Source organism: Haliotis rubra, unplaced genomic scaffold (genome assembly GCF_003918875.1).
Source record: "Haliotis rubra isolate DU_JTF1 unplaced genomic scaffold, ASM391887v1 Scf32, whole genome shotgun sequence".
In the NCBI taxonomy this organism is placed as follows: domain Eukaryota; kingdom Metazoa; phylum Mollusca; class Gastropoda; order Lepetellida; family Haliotidae; genus Haliotis; species Haliotis rubra.
The window spans coordinates 1753924-1774429 of record NW_025766991.1 but is presented as its reverse complement, the minus strand read 5'-3'; the positions used below and the strand labels follow the sequence as shown (position 1 = coordinate 1774429).

Genomic DNA, 20506 nt, shown 5'->3' with positions numbered 1-20506 from the left:
CACAAAACCAAATAATTATTTTCATTTAATTTTAGATCATTTGTGTAAAACAACATGTGTCATTATGTGTACAGAACACAAAATATTTTTTGATCTATCAAATAATGTCAAAATACTACTGTATCAAACATGTTACTGCTAAGGCATTTCACTGAATGAATTATATAGAAATGCCCTGGATTAACTGAACCATGTACAATGCACATTTACCTCTCCATACGATTTGCACTATAGACCTGATGCCTTTGTTCAGTATTTGGAAATAGAGACTGATTGACTGATCCGTGTCATTTCTCTTTGTCCTGTAGACGGCCTCGATTGTGGAAGTCACCTCGTCTTTGCTGCTAACAACTCTACCATGGAGGTGTTAAGGAGGTCACGTCAAGTTAGGAGGTCACGTCAAGTTAGCGTGTCAGGGGGTCACGTTATGGAACGAGGTACCATAATATACAACAGCAACCCCTGACACGCTAACTTGACGTGTGTGACTTTAGTTTTATGCCGCTTTCTGCAATATTCCAGCAATATCATAGACACTGGGCTTCTCACATTGTACCCACTTGGGGAATCGAACCATCAGGCTACCTAGGTATCGTGACGGTGTATCCCAGGTGTAACACAGTCAATATCAATATATATGACAGCATTAGAACATCCAATTTCCTGATTCCATATTATAAAATTACGTATGATTTCTTCTCAGCACACGCACTGAAATTCCAAAAGAGATATTAGTGTGACGTGGATATAAAGACGAAGTAATGTAAGGCTTACTTAAATGTAGGGTTACATTCTCTCTTGTACGAATTACGAAAGGTTTAATAGATTTGGTTCGTTATTTAACGCGAACCGTGAACATCCGGGTTAGAATTGATCTTCAGTAACCCATGCTTGTTGTAAGAGGCGACTAACAGGATCGGGTGGTCAGGCTCGCTGACTGGGTTGACACATCGTATCCCAATTGCGTAGATCGATGTTCATGCCGTTGATCCCTGGATTGTCTGATCGGGACTCGATTACTTACAGACTGCCGCCAGATAGCCAGAAAATTGCTGAGTGCAGCGTAAAACTAAACTCACTCACTATTATTTAACGCCACACTCAACAATATTCTAGCTATATGGCGGCGGTCTGTAAATAATCGAGTATGGACAATGTTGTGATCGAGAGCATGGGCATCTATCTCAACACTTTAATATAAAAATGATTATGTGAGGTGTTGTATGAGTATAACTTCCCAGTAAAAAGGGGATTAGTGGAAGGATTACATTCCCTTACGTAACCTTACGTAATGGTTACACTCTCTTGGGAGTATTATGAAAGGAGCATTACAAAGATGAGTATGTGATGTGTTAAACGAACAGAATAACTTCATTGATGAAGCGGTATTTGTGTATGTGTTGAAAAGATAGCCAACTTAAAAAATCAAAAGCTACAACAAAACGACACCTCATATAAAATACGGCGACAAAACCACACTGTGCATGACCCATAAAGACAGTAAGAAACATGGGAATTTTACATGAAAGGCAACTTTCTTTCAATTTGGAATATTTTGAAAGGCGAACGTGATTGTCAAAGGAAAAAGTATTGAGATGATCAATCAGGGTGTCTGATTTAATTGATTTGATTTAAGCATATTTTATTTACAAATTTGAAAGGGATAGAGGACAGGTTTTTCAACTTAAAATACCCGCTCCTTAATATTTACATACATACATTTTCAAATATATACATCATAGGAATGAATAGAGAGAAGAGATAGGAAAGTTAATGAGAGAAGAGAGGAAGGGACACTACGTACTTATGTGATCAAACGATTTGATTGATGAATAAAGGTTTCCACACAGTTGAAAACGTATTCATTCTGTTGAATAGTCATATCAGGACTTCCAAGTAACATTAATGACAATGAGACTGAAGAGTCACGTTTTACAATACCTTTTAAATTTAACATGAATATCTCTCTTTGAATGTTGTACAGTTTACATTCTGATACACATTCTTACATATATATAAGTGATATACATTTTCACAAGCATTGCCCCAGTAACAAGAAGCAGAATATTTCCTTTTGAAACGACACAGATTATAATTTAGCTGACTAGTCATACATCTCATCATTGTGTGTATAATATTAAATGTTCTTACTCCAAACGAGTGATATGATGGAGCTAAATACTTTAAATACGACTTTGTCGATTTTTTTCGGTATCAGAAATATTATTCAACATTCTTACAGTTGATGGAAAAAAGGAATCATACGAAAGTCTTAACTTTGCAGAAGGTAGGATAATATGGTTAGCATTCCTAAGGTTATAATTAGATCTTGATACCACACTATCTGGAGTAATATCTTTTAAGTATACAGGAGCTAAAATATTTTGAATTTTATAAAATAGACACAGTTTTCTTCTTTTTCTTCGTTCATCCAGTCTTTCCCATCCGGTCTCATAATATAGAATTTGCCGTGAGGTATATCTAGGAAGCCCCGTAACTATTCTGGCAGCTTCCAACTGAAGTTTCTCTAAGTCAGCGTGTCTTTTGAAATGTGTGAAATCATGAATATAAAATGCAGCATTGACATATTTGGAAAACGTTGCTGGAACTCGACTTCTTCTAAGTAGCTCAACGCACCATTAATGCACATCAAGGGTATCCATGGGATGAAAACACCACCCATCGTGTGCCAAAGCTACTTCTGACAGACAAAGTGGGTCTCTTCATAAGTGCTCGTAGATTCGTTTATGATGGTGAAACCAGCTTTGGCAACAATCTCTCTTGCCAGAGGTGCACTCCATTTTGCCGCAAGTTCTGCAGAGTCAGACTGGCTGAAGCTCTCCGGAATACACATAAACGTGCTTGTCGAGAAGTGGAACATAGATGAAGCAACTGCAATGTTGTCAGCAATTCCTCCCTCTATTCCGCCCTCAATCAAGCTGAAAATACCTCCTGGTTCCAGACACCGGTAGATCTGGTTTATGGCTTGCTGTGGATACGTTAGGTCGTGAATAACATTGCGAGTAAGTATCCAGTCAAAACTCTCCTTGTACTTATCAGATATGATGTCAATATTGTCAGTGCTATAAGTGATATTCTGAATGCCACAGCTATTTGCATCTGCTCTGGCTTCTTCCAGTGGCTTGCTTGCTACGTCCGAACCGAGGAAGGTGCTGTTCTTGAATCGAGAGGCTAATTTGTTCATAATGACTCCTGTTGCGCAGCCAAATTCCGCAACTTTGATCCCTGATTCTGTAATTGAAATGACATAATGTCAGACGTCATTTAGAGAGGTATATGTACCATTTTCATGCCTACACACCTTCAGTTGGGTTTCCTTTTGAAGTAAATTAACTACCAAGGAAAAATATAAGAACTAATTTTTTGAAATATCTAAATGTAGCTATCATTGTGGTGTACAACCATTATACGTTGCATCTTAATGTGACATCGGAGTGCAAAGAAATTTTACATCGTGCATGAACAACAGCACATAACTGACAAGCAGCCAAACGAAAATCTGCCAATGAATTGATATCAAAGTGTTGTGCACGTTGGCACACCATACATTTATCTACACACTCAAATACATTTTACAGCTTTTTATTGTCATTAAACCTTCACTACCATTTCATCAGTTTCCACTTTGTTGTCGGTAAACTTAGAAACAGGCATTGGACATTGTGTGAAGAAAAGGTTTTCAGATTTTGTCAGTGCATGACGAATTTTATAAACTATTGTGTAGTTGTCATCTGAAATGGTTGTGGCGTTGGAGTCGTTTCTAGTTCTTTGCTTATTCTATTCCATTTACCTACCTAACCTTTGCACCATCTCAGGAATGGCAGGCAGGATGTCCGTATCCACCATATCTTTCCTGACTGTCACCAAAACTTCTTTTAATATGTCAAATATATCAGGGGTTTGCGCTGAAGGCCATTCCTGTAAATAGGAAATTGAGTCATTAGAAAAAAACATATTAACAAATACATTTTCACATATTGCACATACGCGCAAACACAGTTAAAGCTTAAGGCGTGTATGGTTTTGCGCAGACCTGTAAATTAACAGCAGCAAACGAGTTCTGCATTCCTTTGAAAACTCTAAAAGCACCTTCCATTGTAGTAATTAGAATACATCTTGAGGATATTATTCTGACCCCCATCACATAATTGTGGTTGTTGTTGCTGTTCTTGTTTACCGTCGAGCTAAGAAATATACCAGCTCATTGAAGACGGTCTGTAATCGAGTCTGAGCAATCCCTGGACTGACGTCAAGAATAGGATGAGAGGACATGCATCAATTGAGTCACCGAAACTGATCGTGTTAGTTGCCTCTTACGAGAAGGTTTCCTTGCTGAGCCGAGATCTATATGAATCTTTGAAATAGTGATGACAAAAGGGGTTCGCAGAAAGGTCACATGCAACGGCAAATCAATTGTTCACCTGTCACAGAGCGAATTTTCAAATAACAAACCTTTTTTGAAAGTTTACATTAGCCTTGAATTTTGCATTCTAAATCAAAAACGTTTCAGTTTGATTTGTACAACGAATATTGAATCTTCATAGACTGTAGCACAGACATTGCGAAATACTGACATCATACTTTACGGCTGGAGCTGGTCTAACTTGCTGGTCAAAAAGTCGGTCTGCAGGACCTACCAGAAACGATAAACTTGGGAATAATAGGGAAAAAATGAGATTATGTAATTGGACCCCTACAAATGTTGAAATCACTCTGAATCTTTATCTCTATACTGAACCTAAAATATCTTATTCATATCTGCCTAACATCCATCAGATTATAATTAAATGGTATTTCGAAAGCATTACTTACATACTGATGATTACGAACATATAGACACAACGTCAATGAGTGAAACGTGGTTATTAGCGCCTTATGAAGGACATAAAATAACTATTTTGTCATATTGTTCATTATGAGAAGATTAAATTCGGTAACAATAGTTATAACTATTTCATGAACTTTAATGATTTCTACATAACGACAAATTTCGGTCATTGTAAATACAGAAGTCCCTCTGTGTTTCATGATAAATGTCTTAACTGACTTACTACTGTCTAGGAATAGAAACGCACATACGCACACAATTTTCTGAGCATCATACAGATGATATATTTCCACATGTGAATATGCCATGACCTTACCGCCAGGGTTCCGTTGTTGAGCACAAGCCTTAACTTTATTATATCTCATACCAAACCGGGGTATAATTCTGGAAAATACCGACATTGCCACTAATGTACGTTTGTGACCCTCTGGAACACGGAACTCCGTGGACGTGTCGTCCACGCTGATGACTTCTCCGACAGACAGGGAACCCAGGATCTCACGGACATACCTGTGAAAAAACATACAATGTATGTCATTAGAACATGTATTTAGTGCAGTGATGCTAAAGGCTCATGATATATAGTCCTGTAATAGTATAAAGTCCATGTTCGGAACAATACCCTTCCCATTGTCTATATGAACGCGTTCTGGTAGTCAGTGGATCTTATGGTATTGGTAATGTGGCGGTTGTGAGTAGAACTATGATAGGGGTAGAAAAGAAAACGGGCCCAATATATCAATGTGCCTGTATATATTGTTTGCGACCGCTTCTGCAATACATGTGAAGAAAAATATTTTATGGGATGGGTCCAATCTATCAATGTGTCTATAAAAGTTGATTGTCACTGCTTCTTCAGTACATGTGCTGGACAGACACCGTTTGAGATGGGACCAATCTATCAATGTGCCAATCAAATGTGAGATGGGTCCAATTTTTCAATGTCTATAAATGTGATTTTATCACCACTTCTTCAGTACATGTGCAAAACAGAAAAATGGGTCCAATCTACCGATGTGCCTGTCAGTGTTGTTGCTAGTTTGTCACCGCGTCGTCAAGGTGGTGGTGGTGGTGGTGGAATTGGGTTTTACGTCGTGCTTGAGAATATTTCGCTCATATGACGCCGTGCATGCGTGTGTATGTGTATGTGCGGCTGCTTGTACTAGCCCAGACTGAAGCTGGTTTTATAGTGCTAGCCCACTGAGATACCATGCCGCAGTGAAGCATGAATACCCCACTCAGACACATTATACTGACTCCGAGCCGACCAGTCCTTGTTGTACCCATTAATGCCGAGCGCGAGACAGGGACCAACAAGTACCATATTTTAACGTCTTTTGGTATGACGCGGTCGGGGATCGAACCCGCGACCTTCCGCTCTCCGGGCGGACGCTCTAACCACTACACCACGGAGGCGGTCGCGTCGTCAAGGCATGTGGCAGTGTTATTCAGTGTGAAACAGTGTTGTTATTGCAGTGCGTGGTCGCTTGTTAGACCCAGTAAAGGGCAGGAATGTGCTTGACGTTTAATACAGAATATTGCCCTTGTATTTGTACTGCCGCTATTTCATTCTGCGATTGTAATTCCTTTGAAGTAATGTTTATAGATTTGTAATCTTACTTATGTTTAGAATACAATTGTTTATTTTAAAGCATATGACTTTGTCTTTTACTCATGTCCTTTTTTATATTTGGTTTCACAACGCTGTAATTTACTGACAGGTTTCTAATTAACTCAACGTTTCCATTTTGAAATCGCCACAATACCTTTCTCTAAGGTTTAGCTTGTCAGCCACTTGGTGTGATGTAAGAGGCTGTTTGGCTTCCACCAGCACGTCCACTATTCCTAGCTCCCGCGCCAGAGACAAGCAGCACATGACACCACTGCCGCCGATATGTTTCATCATCTTTGAGTAGTCCGACATCTTCTCGAATATAGGGGTGGTTGTGCTGAGTCTGCCTGATAGATGAAATTGTCATATAAATCTCATGAGGAATCTTCCCATAAAATAGGCCAATGTGAGATCGGTCAAGCTGATATGATTGATCACAGGTTGTAGCTTCATATAAATGTTCAATGTAATGATATACTCCTGTTTGCCTGAAAACAGGTTTATCGTCGAGATACAGGTTGGTAACCTTACATTGTGACGTTCACTGTGTTAACTTGGGGAGAAGATAACAAGCGCGGTTTAAATACGTCTTGGTCAGGTGGAGTCAATGATCGCAGGATATACGGTAGTCGTAAAGAGGAGACAACCTTGTTTTGTGCAGGGGCATACAATGACACACTGTCCCAGTTTAACTTTGTCAAGCTCAGCTGGAGCTGTTCCTGAAGTAGAATTGTAAAAACACAGTAGTGAGCTTGAGGGGATTAGCTTCAAGACCTGGTGATCTCGAACAAAGTTCAGTCTATGTTTTATAGGCACAAGCTTGATACATGAAGTTGAAGTGGTAAGCAAATGAAATAAGTCTAAACTGATATTTGACATTTCATGCCATTTCATAATTTATTTGGTGTCGCTATAATTAATCACAAGATGTAACATACCATATGAAATATATCAAACATTGCACAAACAGCACATGGCAACATCAAGCGCAGAACAGGCAAATTAGCATTTCTAGTACATGATATAGATGACGGGCAGCCCAAATTTTTATGGCCGCCATATACCTGGAATATTGCTGAGTACGGCGTAAAACTCAATTCACTCACTCACTCCTTTTTTAAATGCTAACAATGTCTATCCGATTGACCGACCCTACAAAATACGTGATCACGTACCAAGCAGCTAATCCTCAAAGATTCAAAGCGAAAGCCATATTCGAGCAGACGCTACGTCACGTAGCTTGACTTCCTTTCCTGCCTGTGGGTAGCCCCGCCCCAAGATCTCCTGCGTCTTTGCCAACACTGTGACACGCCATATACGGACCTCATCCAAAACATTGCGACATCCTGCACCCATCTACAGATCCTTAGACTAAGGGATATTTTGTGGGCAATCGTCTCTGACGTCTACCCCATCAACCTGCACGTCATGTTGAACGCCTGTGATGACGGGCAACTCCTGCTCTACATAATGGGGACGCCACTGCCCACCGACCTAGACTCATCCTGCCGTAGTGAGTTCTTGAGGCTCACATCCAGCTTCCTGATGGCCTCCGCCTCGGTGTACAACACACTGTGATAAAGTACACCAGACCTCATGTGACGTGTGACGTCTTACTCGTCAAAGACTGTTTCCCCATTTCATATACCCTTCCTTATAACCACATGAACTGATATATAAATATACAGATAAATATGTACATAATTTCATGTTCACATTTACTTGTAATCTCCACACTTGGAGGAAATAAAGATGATGATGATGATGACAATGATGATGAAACCCACAAACGTTCAAATTGAATGCTCTGTGCAGTCACATGCAAATTATGACTCATTGTTTCAAAGTGGAGGAGATACAGTTGTGAATATGTATTGTGTACATGTGTACCTACACTAACCACCTGGTAGAATACATACCAGTATTATAGATACACCATGTCTTCTCGGAGGTTATATAATAGTGGAATACACTCTGTACCCAGCTGATGATGTTACTCGTACATCCGGACCTGCTCCTTCAGCCTCGTCTCCTTGATGGCACTTGTAGGAGTTTAATGTAGTGCATCCGCATATATTTCGACACCGTTTTTCTTGGCCATTGTTTTCTTCACCATCCCTAGTATGTAACAATGCAAAAAAAGTATCTTTTAAAGTTTTTTACTGCTGGGTAACGCTAATAGATCTTCGCCCCCGTGTGGACCCGGGGTAGAATGTGTCCACAGCACCCCATTGCAGGTCGTAACAGGCGACCAATTTGGGCAGCCTGTTTGCCGTGGGTTGAAGGAAGAGATTCCGTTGGTTGAGGGCACTGGTCCTAGGAACAGCGTTCCTTTGCCCAACACACCACTTCGGCCATGACGTCACCTAGACGGGTGGTAGAATGGGCCCGATTCTGTCAAAGATATTTACCTGCTTGAGTACACCCACCCGGTATCTGGTTTCGACTGTTGGAGACCCACAGATACTGAGACATCGTCATGGTTGACTCTCCATGGTGGGTGTGGAGCTTGGAGGCTGAATCATATATTTACCGTGGCAACCCCACTCAAAAAACGTTGTTTTCAGAGGATGAAGCCTCAAAAAGTTCAAATCAAATCATTCTTCTCAAAACAAAATCCTTAGCAAATGTTCCTGTGGAGGTGTCCCTTCGCAGAACATTCAATAGCAGGAAAGGCATCGTCCGTGATAACGGACGATGTTTTTCAGACATGAGTGAACTTGAATGAATTGCACTCGCTCTTCAAGCCTTCGTGAAACAATTTTCTCCAAACATTTTGAAATCAAAGACAGATTAGATACTGGCTAGTAGTGTTTTTTGTAACTCATTTGGATTTAAATTGGCCTTTTAAATGGGAGGAGAGACAACTGCCTCTTTGAAAACTTTAGGAACCGTGGCATCCCTCAATGCGCTGTTGACCACGTTGGATAATGGGCTGAAGAGAGAATCCAAACTTGCTTTAAACAACCATGTTAATAGGGCTTCCAGGTTAGAAGTTGCTTTAGCTTTGGATACTACCTGTGTACGTCTAATGATAAGTTCTTGCCGAAAATCCCATATCTTGGCGTGGAAAGAATCTGCAAATCTGTTGGCTTTGAGTACAATTTGTATCCCACTTCAAGAGGCTGTTCAACAAGGAATATAATTCCTTGAAATTGCTGCAGTTGCGTTCTATCGAGGTGCATACAAATGCTCGTTTGGCTGCTGCTAAAGCTTTATTGACTTTATTCCAGGCAGTTGTGAAGAGCTGTCGATGAATTTCCAATTTTGATCGACGCCATTGTTTTTCAGCATATCTGTTTCTGCTTGCGGGCACAATCGTTATACCAGCCACAGTGAGAACAAATGGCAGCAGAACTGGACATTAGAGGAGTATGCTTATTCAGTATTCGTGATGAGCAAGTAGTTAACACATAAGTCTTATCATGAACTCAACAAGAATCAGAGAGAGATACTTAATTCAATGTCACTAGAAAACTGCCTTATGTTTATATTTCAAGTCTTCCTGTTGACAATTTCTTTTCGCTCCTTCTTAGGTTTAGTGAGTTTGACGGAGCACTGAATACGGGAATGATCAGATATCTGTTTGTCACTAACATCATCGACATCCAGAATATCACAACTACCTTGGTTATGACTAGTTCTAGTGTATGACCTGATCGTTGAGTTGGACCAGACACGTGCTGTAGGAGACTGAAAGATGTCACAAAAGGATTTAGCAAAGGAGTCATACAGAGAATCAACATGGATATTGAAATCCCATATTAAAGTGATCGGGTGAGTATGGTTTTACACCGCTTATAGCAATATTCCAGCAATATCACGGTGGGGGACACTAGAAATGGGTTTCACACATTGTACCCATGTGGGGAATCGAACCCGTGTCTTCGGCATGACGAGCGAACGCTTTAACCACTAGGCTACCCCATGGGCCAACGCCCCAAATCCCCTATAAGAACCAGATGACCTGGTTCAAGGGCAGTTTTGACAAGGCTGGATCAACATTCAGGAACACTTGCCACATGATTTTGGTCGCTGAAATTTTGCAAAGAAACACCATTCCAGTTGCGTTAGTGGAGATAGCAATCAGTAGTTAGTGGACTCAGCTGATCAGGTGCGATTGCGTAAACTGTTAAAGGCACTATATCACACCACACTTCTGTAAACATAAATAATGCATGTCTCTCAATAATACTAACTACCACCCCTCAGGGAAACTACCGTATTATTTACTTTTTAAAAAATACGTATTTACATTACAATATTAAATTAGAAAAGTTCGAATGAATTAATGCAACGTTGCATTAATCTACTCTCGCACCCTCTACCGGCCGAACGGGGCGGTGGGGTAGCCTAATGGTTAAAGCGTTGGCTCGTCACGCCGAAGACCCGGGTTCGAATCCCCACATGGGCACAATGTGTGAAGCCCATTTCTGGTGTCCCCCGCCGTGATATTGCTGGAATATTGCTAAAAGCGACGTAAAACCAAACTCAGTCAGTCAGGCTACCGGCCGAACGATATTTCAAGCGAACTCCATTGACTTATGTCCCTTGGAGAGCTCTTTACGAATATGAAGTTCTGATTGAAACCAGTTCGGTAAACACCGACAACACTGCGTGGGACTGTTTTCGATGCACGGAGAAATTGTTTACATTAGATATGTAGCAAGTTTTCTGTTTGGAAGCTATTCGCCTCGAAGTTTCAATCATCTATTTCAGGCAAGCCGTAAGGGATAATAAGTCTTTTTTATTGCACCAATAGGAAGCTGAAGTGAGTGCATATGCCCCAATCTATACAATATAGGCCAAAATATTGTCTAAAATGTGTGACATTGTGCCTTTACGATATTGATTGCCATATCTATCTGATAAGGTTATTCTTAATCCATTCCTGCATTGTGTTCTTATTCCATGTTGTGACAATATATTGACTAAAGTTGACTAAAAGCTACAATAATGGAATATAAAGAATCTAGAAATAAGGAAATATTGTATGCTTGTCTATACCACGTACTTATTGAGTTGCAATCTTTGGACACATCTTACATATTCATCAAACATAGATGGACATTCATTTCAAACACCTTGAAAATTATATGAAGGTCACGTAAAATCGGCTGGGCCCTGCGCCTTCCCTATATGAAGCTTGGTGTCAAATCCAGTGAACGGTTCTTTGGATATTTCACTGACAAGGGTAAAACGTTAAAGTCCCCTGGTGACCTTCAAAATATGGTCAAGGTCACCAAACATGACTGGACCTTTCTTATACTGTGATGAACTTGTACCAAGTATGAAAAGAATCCAGTCAATGGTTCTTAAGATATTCCAATTCGTACGTACGTACGTACGGACGGAGCCTAATACTATATCCCCAGCTTCGCGCTAACTCGCGACAGGGGTTAATGAACGAAAGAGCCTAAAGACGAATATTGCTCTCTCTCTCTCTCTCTCTCTCTCACACACACACACACACACACGCATGCGTGCGTGCACGCACACATCAGCACAAAATTCATACTAATTTACATGTTGTATCTTTGTTACTTTGCAGTGGGTATTGTGTCTTCAAAAATGCTTGAAAGGGCCCGAACACGTCATGATACTTAGTCTGTTTGCTGCTAAACGCCACACTCATCAATATTCCAGCTATACGACGACGGCGGTTTGTACAATACCCGTGTCAATCCAGTGATTTACATCACGAGACATCAATCTACGCGTCATGATATAAGGTATAACTGATTATGTACAGATCACTCTCGAATTGGTGATTCTTTGAATTGATGAATTTGAAGGTAGTAACGGAGTGTTATTCTAAGTTCCTGTTTTTTATCAGTTAGTCCTGAAAACGGAAGGTAATTGTCAAGATGGTATGCAATTACATCAAGATATTTAAACACAATTCCTCTTCCTATTTGCTATTAAAAGTAGTGTAATGATTTCTAGGATCCAGAGACAATTGTTTGTTGAAGTCTTATGTACAATCATGTTTAACTTTCATGAAAACAAACGATGGTAGATATTTTTTATATATTGCTGTGATATATCTAAACTTAAATGAGGAAAATGGTTTCATAGAAATAAGGCTCTTGACATAGCTACTAAATACAAGTATTCGGAGGTGTTTATTTCTGAACTAAAATGTCTTGGAGTTTTTGTGAATCATAAACTGTAACACAAGCGATAAAGATCTTCTTTATTTAAAAAATATGAACGATGTGGTTGATATAAAGGTTGATGTCTTTTACAAATATTTAAAGCAAAAACAAAATTCGATTCTGTTATATAGCAATGAGGGATGGGTGTGAGTAAGTTAGCTGCTATTGAACGAGTACAAACTTGTATGTGTAAGCGATTTGGGAAGGGAGCGGTGCTGAAAACCAACACTTCAAATGCCTTAAGGTAAAATAGTAGATTCTCTATATTTGTGAAAGTACAGTTACAAATGATTAGGTTTTGGTTGGTATTATTGCAAATGCCTTCTCACAGAGATCCCAACTATATTACAATGCATGTGGGTAAACTGGGTACCGTCTATTAATAACATTGTCAGGAAACTGGTTTGGGGTATGCATGAAAAACTCAAACTGCAGATTATATTGATAATTTTATTCCGATGTTCACTCAAACCTGTAGGGTCTGTACATTCAGAAATGGAACGAGATACCTCAACTAGGCAACGTTCCAGCCAAATTCCAAACCAAAGAGTACCCTTTAAAATCACTTCTCTACAAATTTAGACAATCCTTTTCCCAACTTCTCATGGCCTTGAGAATGAACAAGGAAATTGCACAAAAATATCAAATGAAACCGATTGTATAAACTTTGTCATCAACACCAAATAATGTTTTTCTTTTCATTTTAGATCACTTGTGTAAAACAACATGTGTCCTTATATGTACAGAACTATCTATCAAATAATGTCTAAATATTAATGTATTAAACCTGTTACAGCTAGGACCTTTCATTCAATGAATTATAGAAATACCCAGGATTAACTGAACCATGTACAATGTATATTTCACTGTCCATACGATTTGCACAATACACATGATGCCTCTCAGTATTTGAAAATAAAGACTGATTGACTGTTCCGTGTTATTTATCTTTGTCACAAAAATACCAAACGGATCAAGAGTATGTAAACTTTGTGACCAACACCAAATACAAATATTTGTTCGTAATATTCATTTGTGTAATACACTTGTGTTCTTATATGTACAGAACACTAATTATACATTGATATTCAAGTAATATCTACTGAAAATGAATATATTAAACGTGTTACAGCATAGGCATTTTATTTAATGAATTATAGAAGTACCCTGGATTAACTTAACTACGTACATTTGACTGTCCAGACAAATTGAATCATCATAGGCCCGAGTCCTTTCAGTATTTAAAAATAAGGACTGGTTGACTGATCCGTCTTATATATCTTTGTCCTGTAGGGGGCCTCAACGGCGTCAGTCACTCGTCTTTACTGCTAACAACTCTACCACGGAGGCGTGAAATTAAAAAAAGGAAAGACAGAATTTGTAATGCATGTCTACAACAACAACCTCTGACACGCGTAACTTGACGTGAGTTTAGTTCCACGCAATATTCCAGCAATATCATGGCGAGGGACACCAGAAAAGGCTTCACACATTGTACGTACCCACGTGGGGAATCAAATCCGGGTATTTGGCGTGACGAGCAAACGCTTTATCCGGTATTTGGCGTGACGAGCAAACGCTTTAACCACTAGGCTACCCGTAACTTGACGTAATATACAGGTGTAAGATACCAAATATCGATTAATAAGAGAGCGTTAGGACATCCGATTTCCTGATTCCATATCTTAACATTACATTACTTATCCCCAGCACAAGCACTCAAAAGAGTTAATAGAGTGATGTGGATATGAAGATGAGGTAATGTAAGGCTTACGTAAGTGTAGGGTTATATTCTCTCTTGTGTTACGAAAGGGTTCACCATTTGTTGTTTGTTTAATGCCACACTCAGCAATATTCTCGCTATATGGCGGCAGTCTGCATCGACCTACGCACTTGGGATACAATGATTTAAAATAAAGATGAGTATGTGAAGTGTTGTGTGAATATACTTCCCTTGTGAAAAGGCGATTAGTCGAAGTGTTACATTCCCTTAAGTAACCATACGTATAGGGTAACACTCTCTCGGGAGTATTCTGAAAGGATTATTATAAAAATGAGTGCGTGATGTGTTAAACGAACAGGATAAGTTCATTGATAAAGCGGTATGTGTGTACGTGTTAAAAAGATACCCAGCTTTCAAAAGCTAAAACAAAAAAGACACCGCATATAAAATATGGCGACATAACCACACTGTCCATGACCCATAAAAATAGTAAGAAAAAAGGGGAATTGTACATGAAAGGCAACATTCTCGAGATGATTAATTGGCCTGTGTTTTGAAATGTGTGTTGTAAGCAGGCCAGCAAATTGTGGTACCATCAGTGAGGCAGTACAGTAAAAGCTCAACTATAAAGTCAGAAATAAGTATACATCCATGAAGACAGATATAAAAAGCTCAAGCTCTCTGTGTATTAAGTAGAACATTAATGCTTAATCTCTTTACATTGTTTGGAATCATATCCTGATATAAAATGCAGCATTGACATATCTGGAAAACGTTGCTTGACTTTTTTCTAAATAGGTCAAAGCATCATAAATGTACGTCAAGAGTGTCCATAGGATGAAAACACCACCCATCGTGTACCAAAGCTACTTCTGGCAGACAAAGTGGACCTCCTTCTCATCAGTGCGACTTGTAGACTCGTTTATGATGGTGAAACCAGCTTTGGCAACCATCTCTCTTGCCAAAGGTGCACCCCATGTTGCCCCAAGCGCTGCAGCGTCAGGCTGGCGGAAGCTCTCTGGGATGCACATAAATGTGCTTCCCGAGTAGTAAAACATAGATGTAGCATTTCCAATGTTGCCAGCAATTCCTCCCTCTATCCCGACGTCAATCAAGCTGAAAATACCTTCTGGTTTCAGACACCGATAGATCTGGTTTAAAGCTTGCTGTGGATACGTTAGGTCGTGAATAACATCGCGGGTTAGTATCCAGTCAAAACTCTCGTTGTATTTATCAGATATGGTGTCAATATTGTCAGTGCTATAAGTGATATTCTGAATACCACGGCTATTTGCATCTGCTCTGGCTTCTTCCAGTGGCTCGTTTGCTACGTCCGAACCAAGGAAGGTGCTGGTCTTGAATCGAGAGGCTAATGTGTTTATGATGACTCCTGTTGCGCAGCCAAATTCCGCAACTTTGATCCCAGATTCTGTAATTGAAATGAGATAAGGTCAGACGTCATTTAGAGAGGTATATGTACCCTTCCCATGCCTGTAAGAACTAATCTTTCGAAGTATCTAAATGGAGCTATCATTGTGGTATACAACCATTAAACGTTGCATCTTAACGTGACGTCTAAGTCCAAAGAAATTTGACATCGGGCATGAACAGCACATGGTGGACAAGCGAAAATTTGCCAACAGTTTGATGTCTAAGTATCGTGCACGCGGGCACACTATATATTGATCTACACGCTCAAATACATTTTACAGTTGTTTTATCATCAATGACCATTATACCTTCACTACCGTTTCATCAGTTCCCCTTTTGTCGGTAGTAAACTTAGAAACAAACATTGGACATTGTGTGAAGATAAGGTTTCCAAATTCTGTCCAAAAATGCAAAACACAGCGCTTGTGCATGGCACAACTATTGTGTAATTGTGATCGGAATTGGTTGAGTCGTTTCCAGTACTTTAATTATTCTATTTCATTTACCTACCTAACCTTTGCGCGATCTGAGGAATGGCAGGCAGGATGTCCGTATCAACCATATCTTTCTTGACTGTCACCAAAATTTCTTTCAATATGTCAAACATCTCGGGGCTTTCGCTGTAGACCATTCCTGTAAATAGGAAATTGTGCCATTAGAAAGACATATTAACAAATACATTTTCACATATTGCACATGCGCGCAAACACAGAAGCTTAACGTATTTATGGTTTTACGCAGATATGTAAATTAAAAGCATCAAAATGATTTCTGTAATCCTTTGAAATCTCTAAAAGCACCGTCCATTGTAGGAATTAGACTATATCTTGAGAATAATATTCTGAACCCCCATCACATAAGCAATATTCCAGCTAACTGAAGACGGTCTGTAATCGAGTCTGAATAAGAACATCCCTGGACTGCCGTCAAGAATGGGATGAGAGGACATGCATCAACTGAGTCACCGAAACTGACCCTGTTGGTTGCCCCTTAGGAGAAGGATTCGTTGCTGAAGCAAGATCTTTACGGGTCCTTCTAATAGTGATGATAAACGGGGTTCGCAGAAAGATGAAACGGCAAACCAATTTTATCACCGTCACACTGCAACTAGAACGTGTCAACTATGCACTTCTAAAAGCATCGCAGATAATTACCACTTTATTTTTCATTACAAAGCATTAGATACTTTGAGGAAACAATATTTACCCTCCCATCTAACCTCTTTTCCCAATGAAACAAAGTTCACGAAAATATTATCTGTAAAAACATCTCGAGACATAGTAAATCTATCAAAATATATCCTACATCTATCATCTCTTGACAGAAAACAATGTTAATATGTTGTTTACTTCCATCTTGAATTTGAATTTGTATTTGTATATGTTTACAATATATGCTCTTGTACCACCAAGGTGGTTTATGAGAATAAAGAATTGAATTGAATTGAATTGCAAATTTCCAAATAATAAAACTTTTTTGAAAGCTTACATTAGCCTTGAATGTTGCATCCCTTATGAAATGACTTTTGAGTATGAGTTATATAACAATACTGACATCTTCACAGATTGTAGCACAAACATTGCGCAATACAGACATCATATTTTAAGGCTGGAGCTGCTTGAATTTGCTCGTAATAAAGTCGGTCTACATGTTGACAGAGGCGTGTACCCAACTATTTGGGCTAAATCTGTCATCACAACTATACACAAAAGTAGTAACAGCAAAGATCCTGACAACTATAGAGGCATTTCGATAATTAGTATTTTAGCAAAGGTTTTTGCAAGTATTGTGAATTCCAGACTTACTATGCGTCTAACATAAGAAATATTATTCCTGAAACACAAGCTGGGTTTCGGAAAGATTATTCCACTCAAGACCATTTATTTACGTTTTACACCATTATCACAAAAGAACTGTTATTTCGTAAACATAAATTGTATATAGCATTTGTTGATTTTAAGAAAGCATTTGACTCTGTGGACCATGTCAATTTGCTTGAATGTCTTAGAAAACTTGGTTTAAACGGCAAAACGTACAGAATGGTTAAGTCTATGTATTCTTACTTGATATTTTGTGTTTAACTATCAAGATGGCCTAACTGATTTCTTTTCTTGTCCTGTTGGAATTAGACAAGGTTGTGTTCTTAGTTCGATTCTTTTCTCATTCTTTATTAATGAATTGTCTTATAAAATACAAGAATCAGGCAAACATGGCATTCAACTGTTTCCTGACATAGTGATATTAGTTTCTGATACAGTTGTTAGATTATAAAATCAAATAAATATTTTAGCCTCTTATAGTGACGAATGTGGTTTTGCTGTTAATATGAACAAAACTAAAATTGTTGTATTTCGTAGAGGTGGGCCCCTCTCTGCAAAAGAAATCAGGTTTTACAAAGGAAAAAGTATTTCTATAGCTAAAGATCATAAATATCTTGGTTTGCTCTTTAACAGTACAATGAATGTAAAGAAATCTGCATTCGATCTTTCATTTAGGGCAAAAAGGGCTCTCTTGCGTGTTTTCGCTGTAACTAATAAATTAGGGATGGTGCCATCCTATTTGTTTTTCATACTATTCGATACACAAATCCTTCCTATTCTTACTTATTGTTCAGAAATTTGGGGATAGATTAGATTAGATGTTTTAGAAAAGGTACGCTTACATGCTTGTAAAAGGTTTTTAAATGTTGGATTGTCTACACCAAATGCCATGGTATATGGATAATGTGGACGCTACTCTCTACACTGATTACTAACGTAAAATGTATTCGATTCTGGATTAGAATTTTAAGAATGCCAGCACATCGCCTTCCCAAACGTGCTTACAATATGCTATTGCACTTAGATAATCTTGGTAAAGTCAATTGGGCTTTTCACATCCATATGTTAATTTTCTCACTTGGTTTTGGATATATATGGCTCTCACAATCTGTGGAAAATGTAAATATGTTTATCACCGATTTTCGACAACTTTGGACTGATAACTTTCGGCAAGACTGGATATCTACTTTAAGTGACAGTTCACGTTATGCCTCCTACGTCTATTTTAAAGATACCTTAGAACCTGAAAAATTATTTATCCTGTCTTCAAGCTAAAAATATTTGAGTTGTTCGATTTAGACTTGGTCTTACAAATCTAATGATCAATGAAGGTAGAAATTATGATTTAGAAATGTCTACGATTATGCCCTTTGTGTAGTTCTGGAATTGAAGATGAATACCATTTTATATTTTTATGCCCAACTTTTAAGTTACTGCGAAAAAAATATCTTGGCGAACATTATTGTCCTAATCATGTCAGTTATACCGTTTTTGCTAATCTCTTGGCTACAAAATGAAGCAATTTTGTCTGATCTTGCATTGCATGTACATCACGCACTGAAACTAAGAAATTCTATTGTATGATTATTCTACCAGCTTACTGAATGTTAATATCTATGTTTTAAATAATTGAATGAATGATTAGATCTACAGCAAAATGAATATGTTCACATATTGTATCTATGATTTTTATATAGGCCAATGACCTTTCATGCAATAAACGCTTTGATTTTGACTTTACTTTGAATCAGTGTTACATATTTGGGTTTTCTGTCACTCTGAATCTTTATCTCTATACTGGACCTAAAATATCTAATTTATATCTGCCTAACATATTATAATTAAAAGGAATTTTGAAAAGATTGACTAAATAGTGAGGATAACGAACATATAGACACAACGTGAATGGGTGTGTCATGGTTATTAGCGCCTTGTGAAGGACATAAAATGACTATTTTGCCATATTGTTTATTATGAGAAGATGAAGTTCGGTAACAGTAGCTACAATTATTTCATGAACTTGAATAATTTCTACATGTTGATAACTATAGGACAGTTTATATATACAGAAGTCCCTCTGTGTTTCATGATAATTGTCTTACTACTCATGACTGGAAACTAAAACGCACATAATGTTCTGAGCATCATACAGATGAAATTAATTTCACAGGTGAATATGCCATGACTTACCGCCAGGGTTCCGTTGTTGAGCACAAGCCTTGACATTATTATATCTCATACCAAACTGGGGAATAAGTCTGGAAAATACCGACACTGCCACTAATGTTTGTTTGTGATCCTCTGGAACATGGAACTTGGTGGACGTGTCGTCCACACTGATGACTTCTCCGACAGACAGGGAACCCAGGATCTCACGGACATACCTTTGAAAAAACCCCATACATTCATTTAGTGCAGTGATGCTAAAGGCTCATGATATATAGTCCTGTAATAGTATAAAGTTGATAGTCAGAACAGTACCCTTCCCATTGTCTATATGAATGCGTTCTGGCAGTAACCTGGTTCTAATGGTATCGGTCACCTTGAGGTCAAACTATAATAGGGGCAGAAAAGAAAATGTTTGAAACTGGTCCAATCTATCAATGTGTCTGTATATGCTGTTTGTGATTGCTTCTGCAATATATGTGAAGAAAAATCATATTTCTATCAATGTGTCTATAAATGATGTTTATCACCGTTTCTTCAGTACATGATCAGAACTAGGGCTGTAACTGTTGAGTCGATAGTATGTGTGACTATCGATAGATTAGTAATTGACTTCAGCTGATCAATGCGCAGCACAAAATACAAGAAGTACAAGATTCGTTCACTCTGATTTAGAGTTATCCGCCCCTGTTACCTCTTAAACAAACTTGATCTGGGTTTCAGGTCTCTTGTCAGTTATTAAAAGAG

At 38.6% G+C, this 20506-nt stretch overlaps 2 protein-coding genes across 5 annotated transcripts in view; both read right to left on the bottom strand.

The window, feature by feature from the left end:
• Positions 1-2422: 2422 nt before the first annotated feature.
• Positions 2423-20506, bottom strand: part of LOC124283675 (uncharacterized S-adenosylmethionine-dependent methyltransferase Rv2258c-like) — a 36926-nt gene continuing 18842 nt past the window's right edge. For 3 of the 4 annotated variants that reach the window (XM_046719679.1, XM_046719680.1, XM_046719677.1), the window contains exons 3-5: positions 19784-19977; positions 16284-16406; positions 14858-15771 (exon numbers count right to left, since the gene is read on the bottom strand). In XM_046719679.1, coding sequence (XP_046575635.1) covers positions 15209-15771; positions 16284-16406; positions 19784-19977 — 880 coding nt within the window. In that variant the 3' untranslated portion in view covers positions 14858-15208. Of the gene's footprint in view, positions 3253-14857; positions 15772-16283; positions 16407-19783; positions 19978-20506 lie in introns of those variants that run through there. The other variant, XM_046719678.1, reaches the window with a different exon arrangement.
• Positions 4729-6925, bottom strand: LOC124283677. The gene is made up of 2 exons (XM_046719681.1): positions 6616-6925; positions 4729-5359 (listed from the first exon to the last, which is right to left on the bottom strand). The coding sequence occupies exons 1-2, from the start codon at positions 6771-6773 to the stop codon at positions 4915-4917; spliced, it is 603 nt and encodes a 200-aa protein (XP_046575637.1). The 5' UTR covers positions 6774-6925; the 3' UTR covers positions 4729-4914.

Coding starts and splice junctions, on each gene's coding strand:
- LOC124283677 (XM_046719681.1), bottom strand. CDS start 6,773: ATGTCGGACTACTCAAAGATGATGAAACATATCGGCGGCAGTGGTGTC. Junction 5,360..6,615: donor AAGCTAAACCTTAGAGAAAG/GTATTGTGGCGA, acceptor GTTTTTTCACAG/GTATGTCCGTGAGATCCTGG.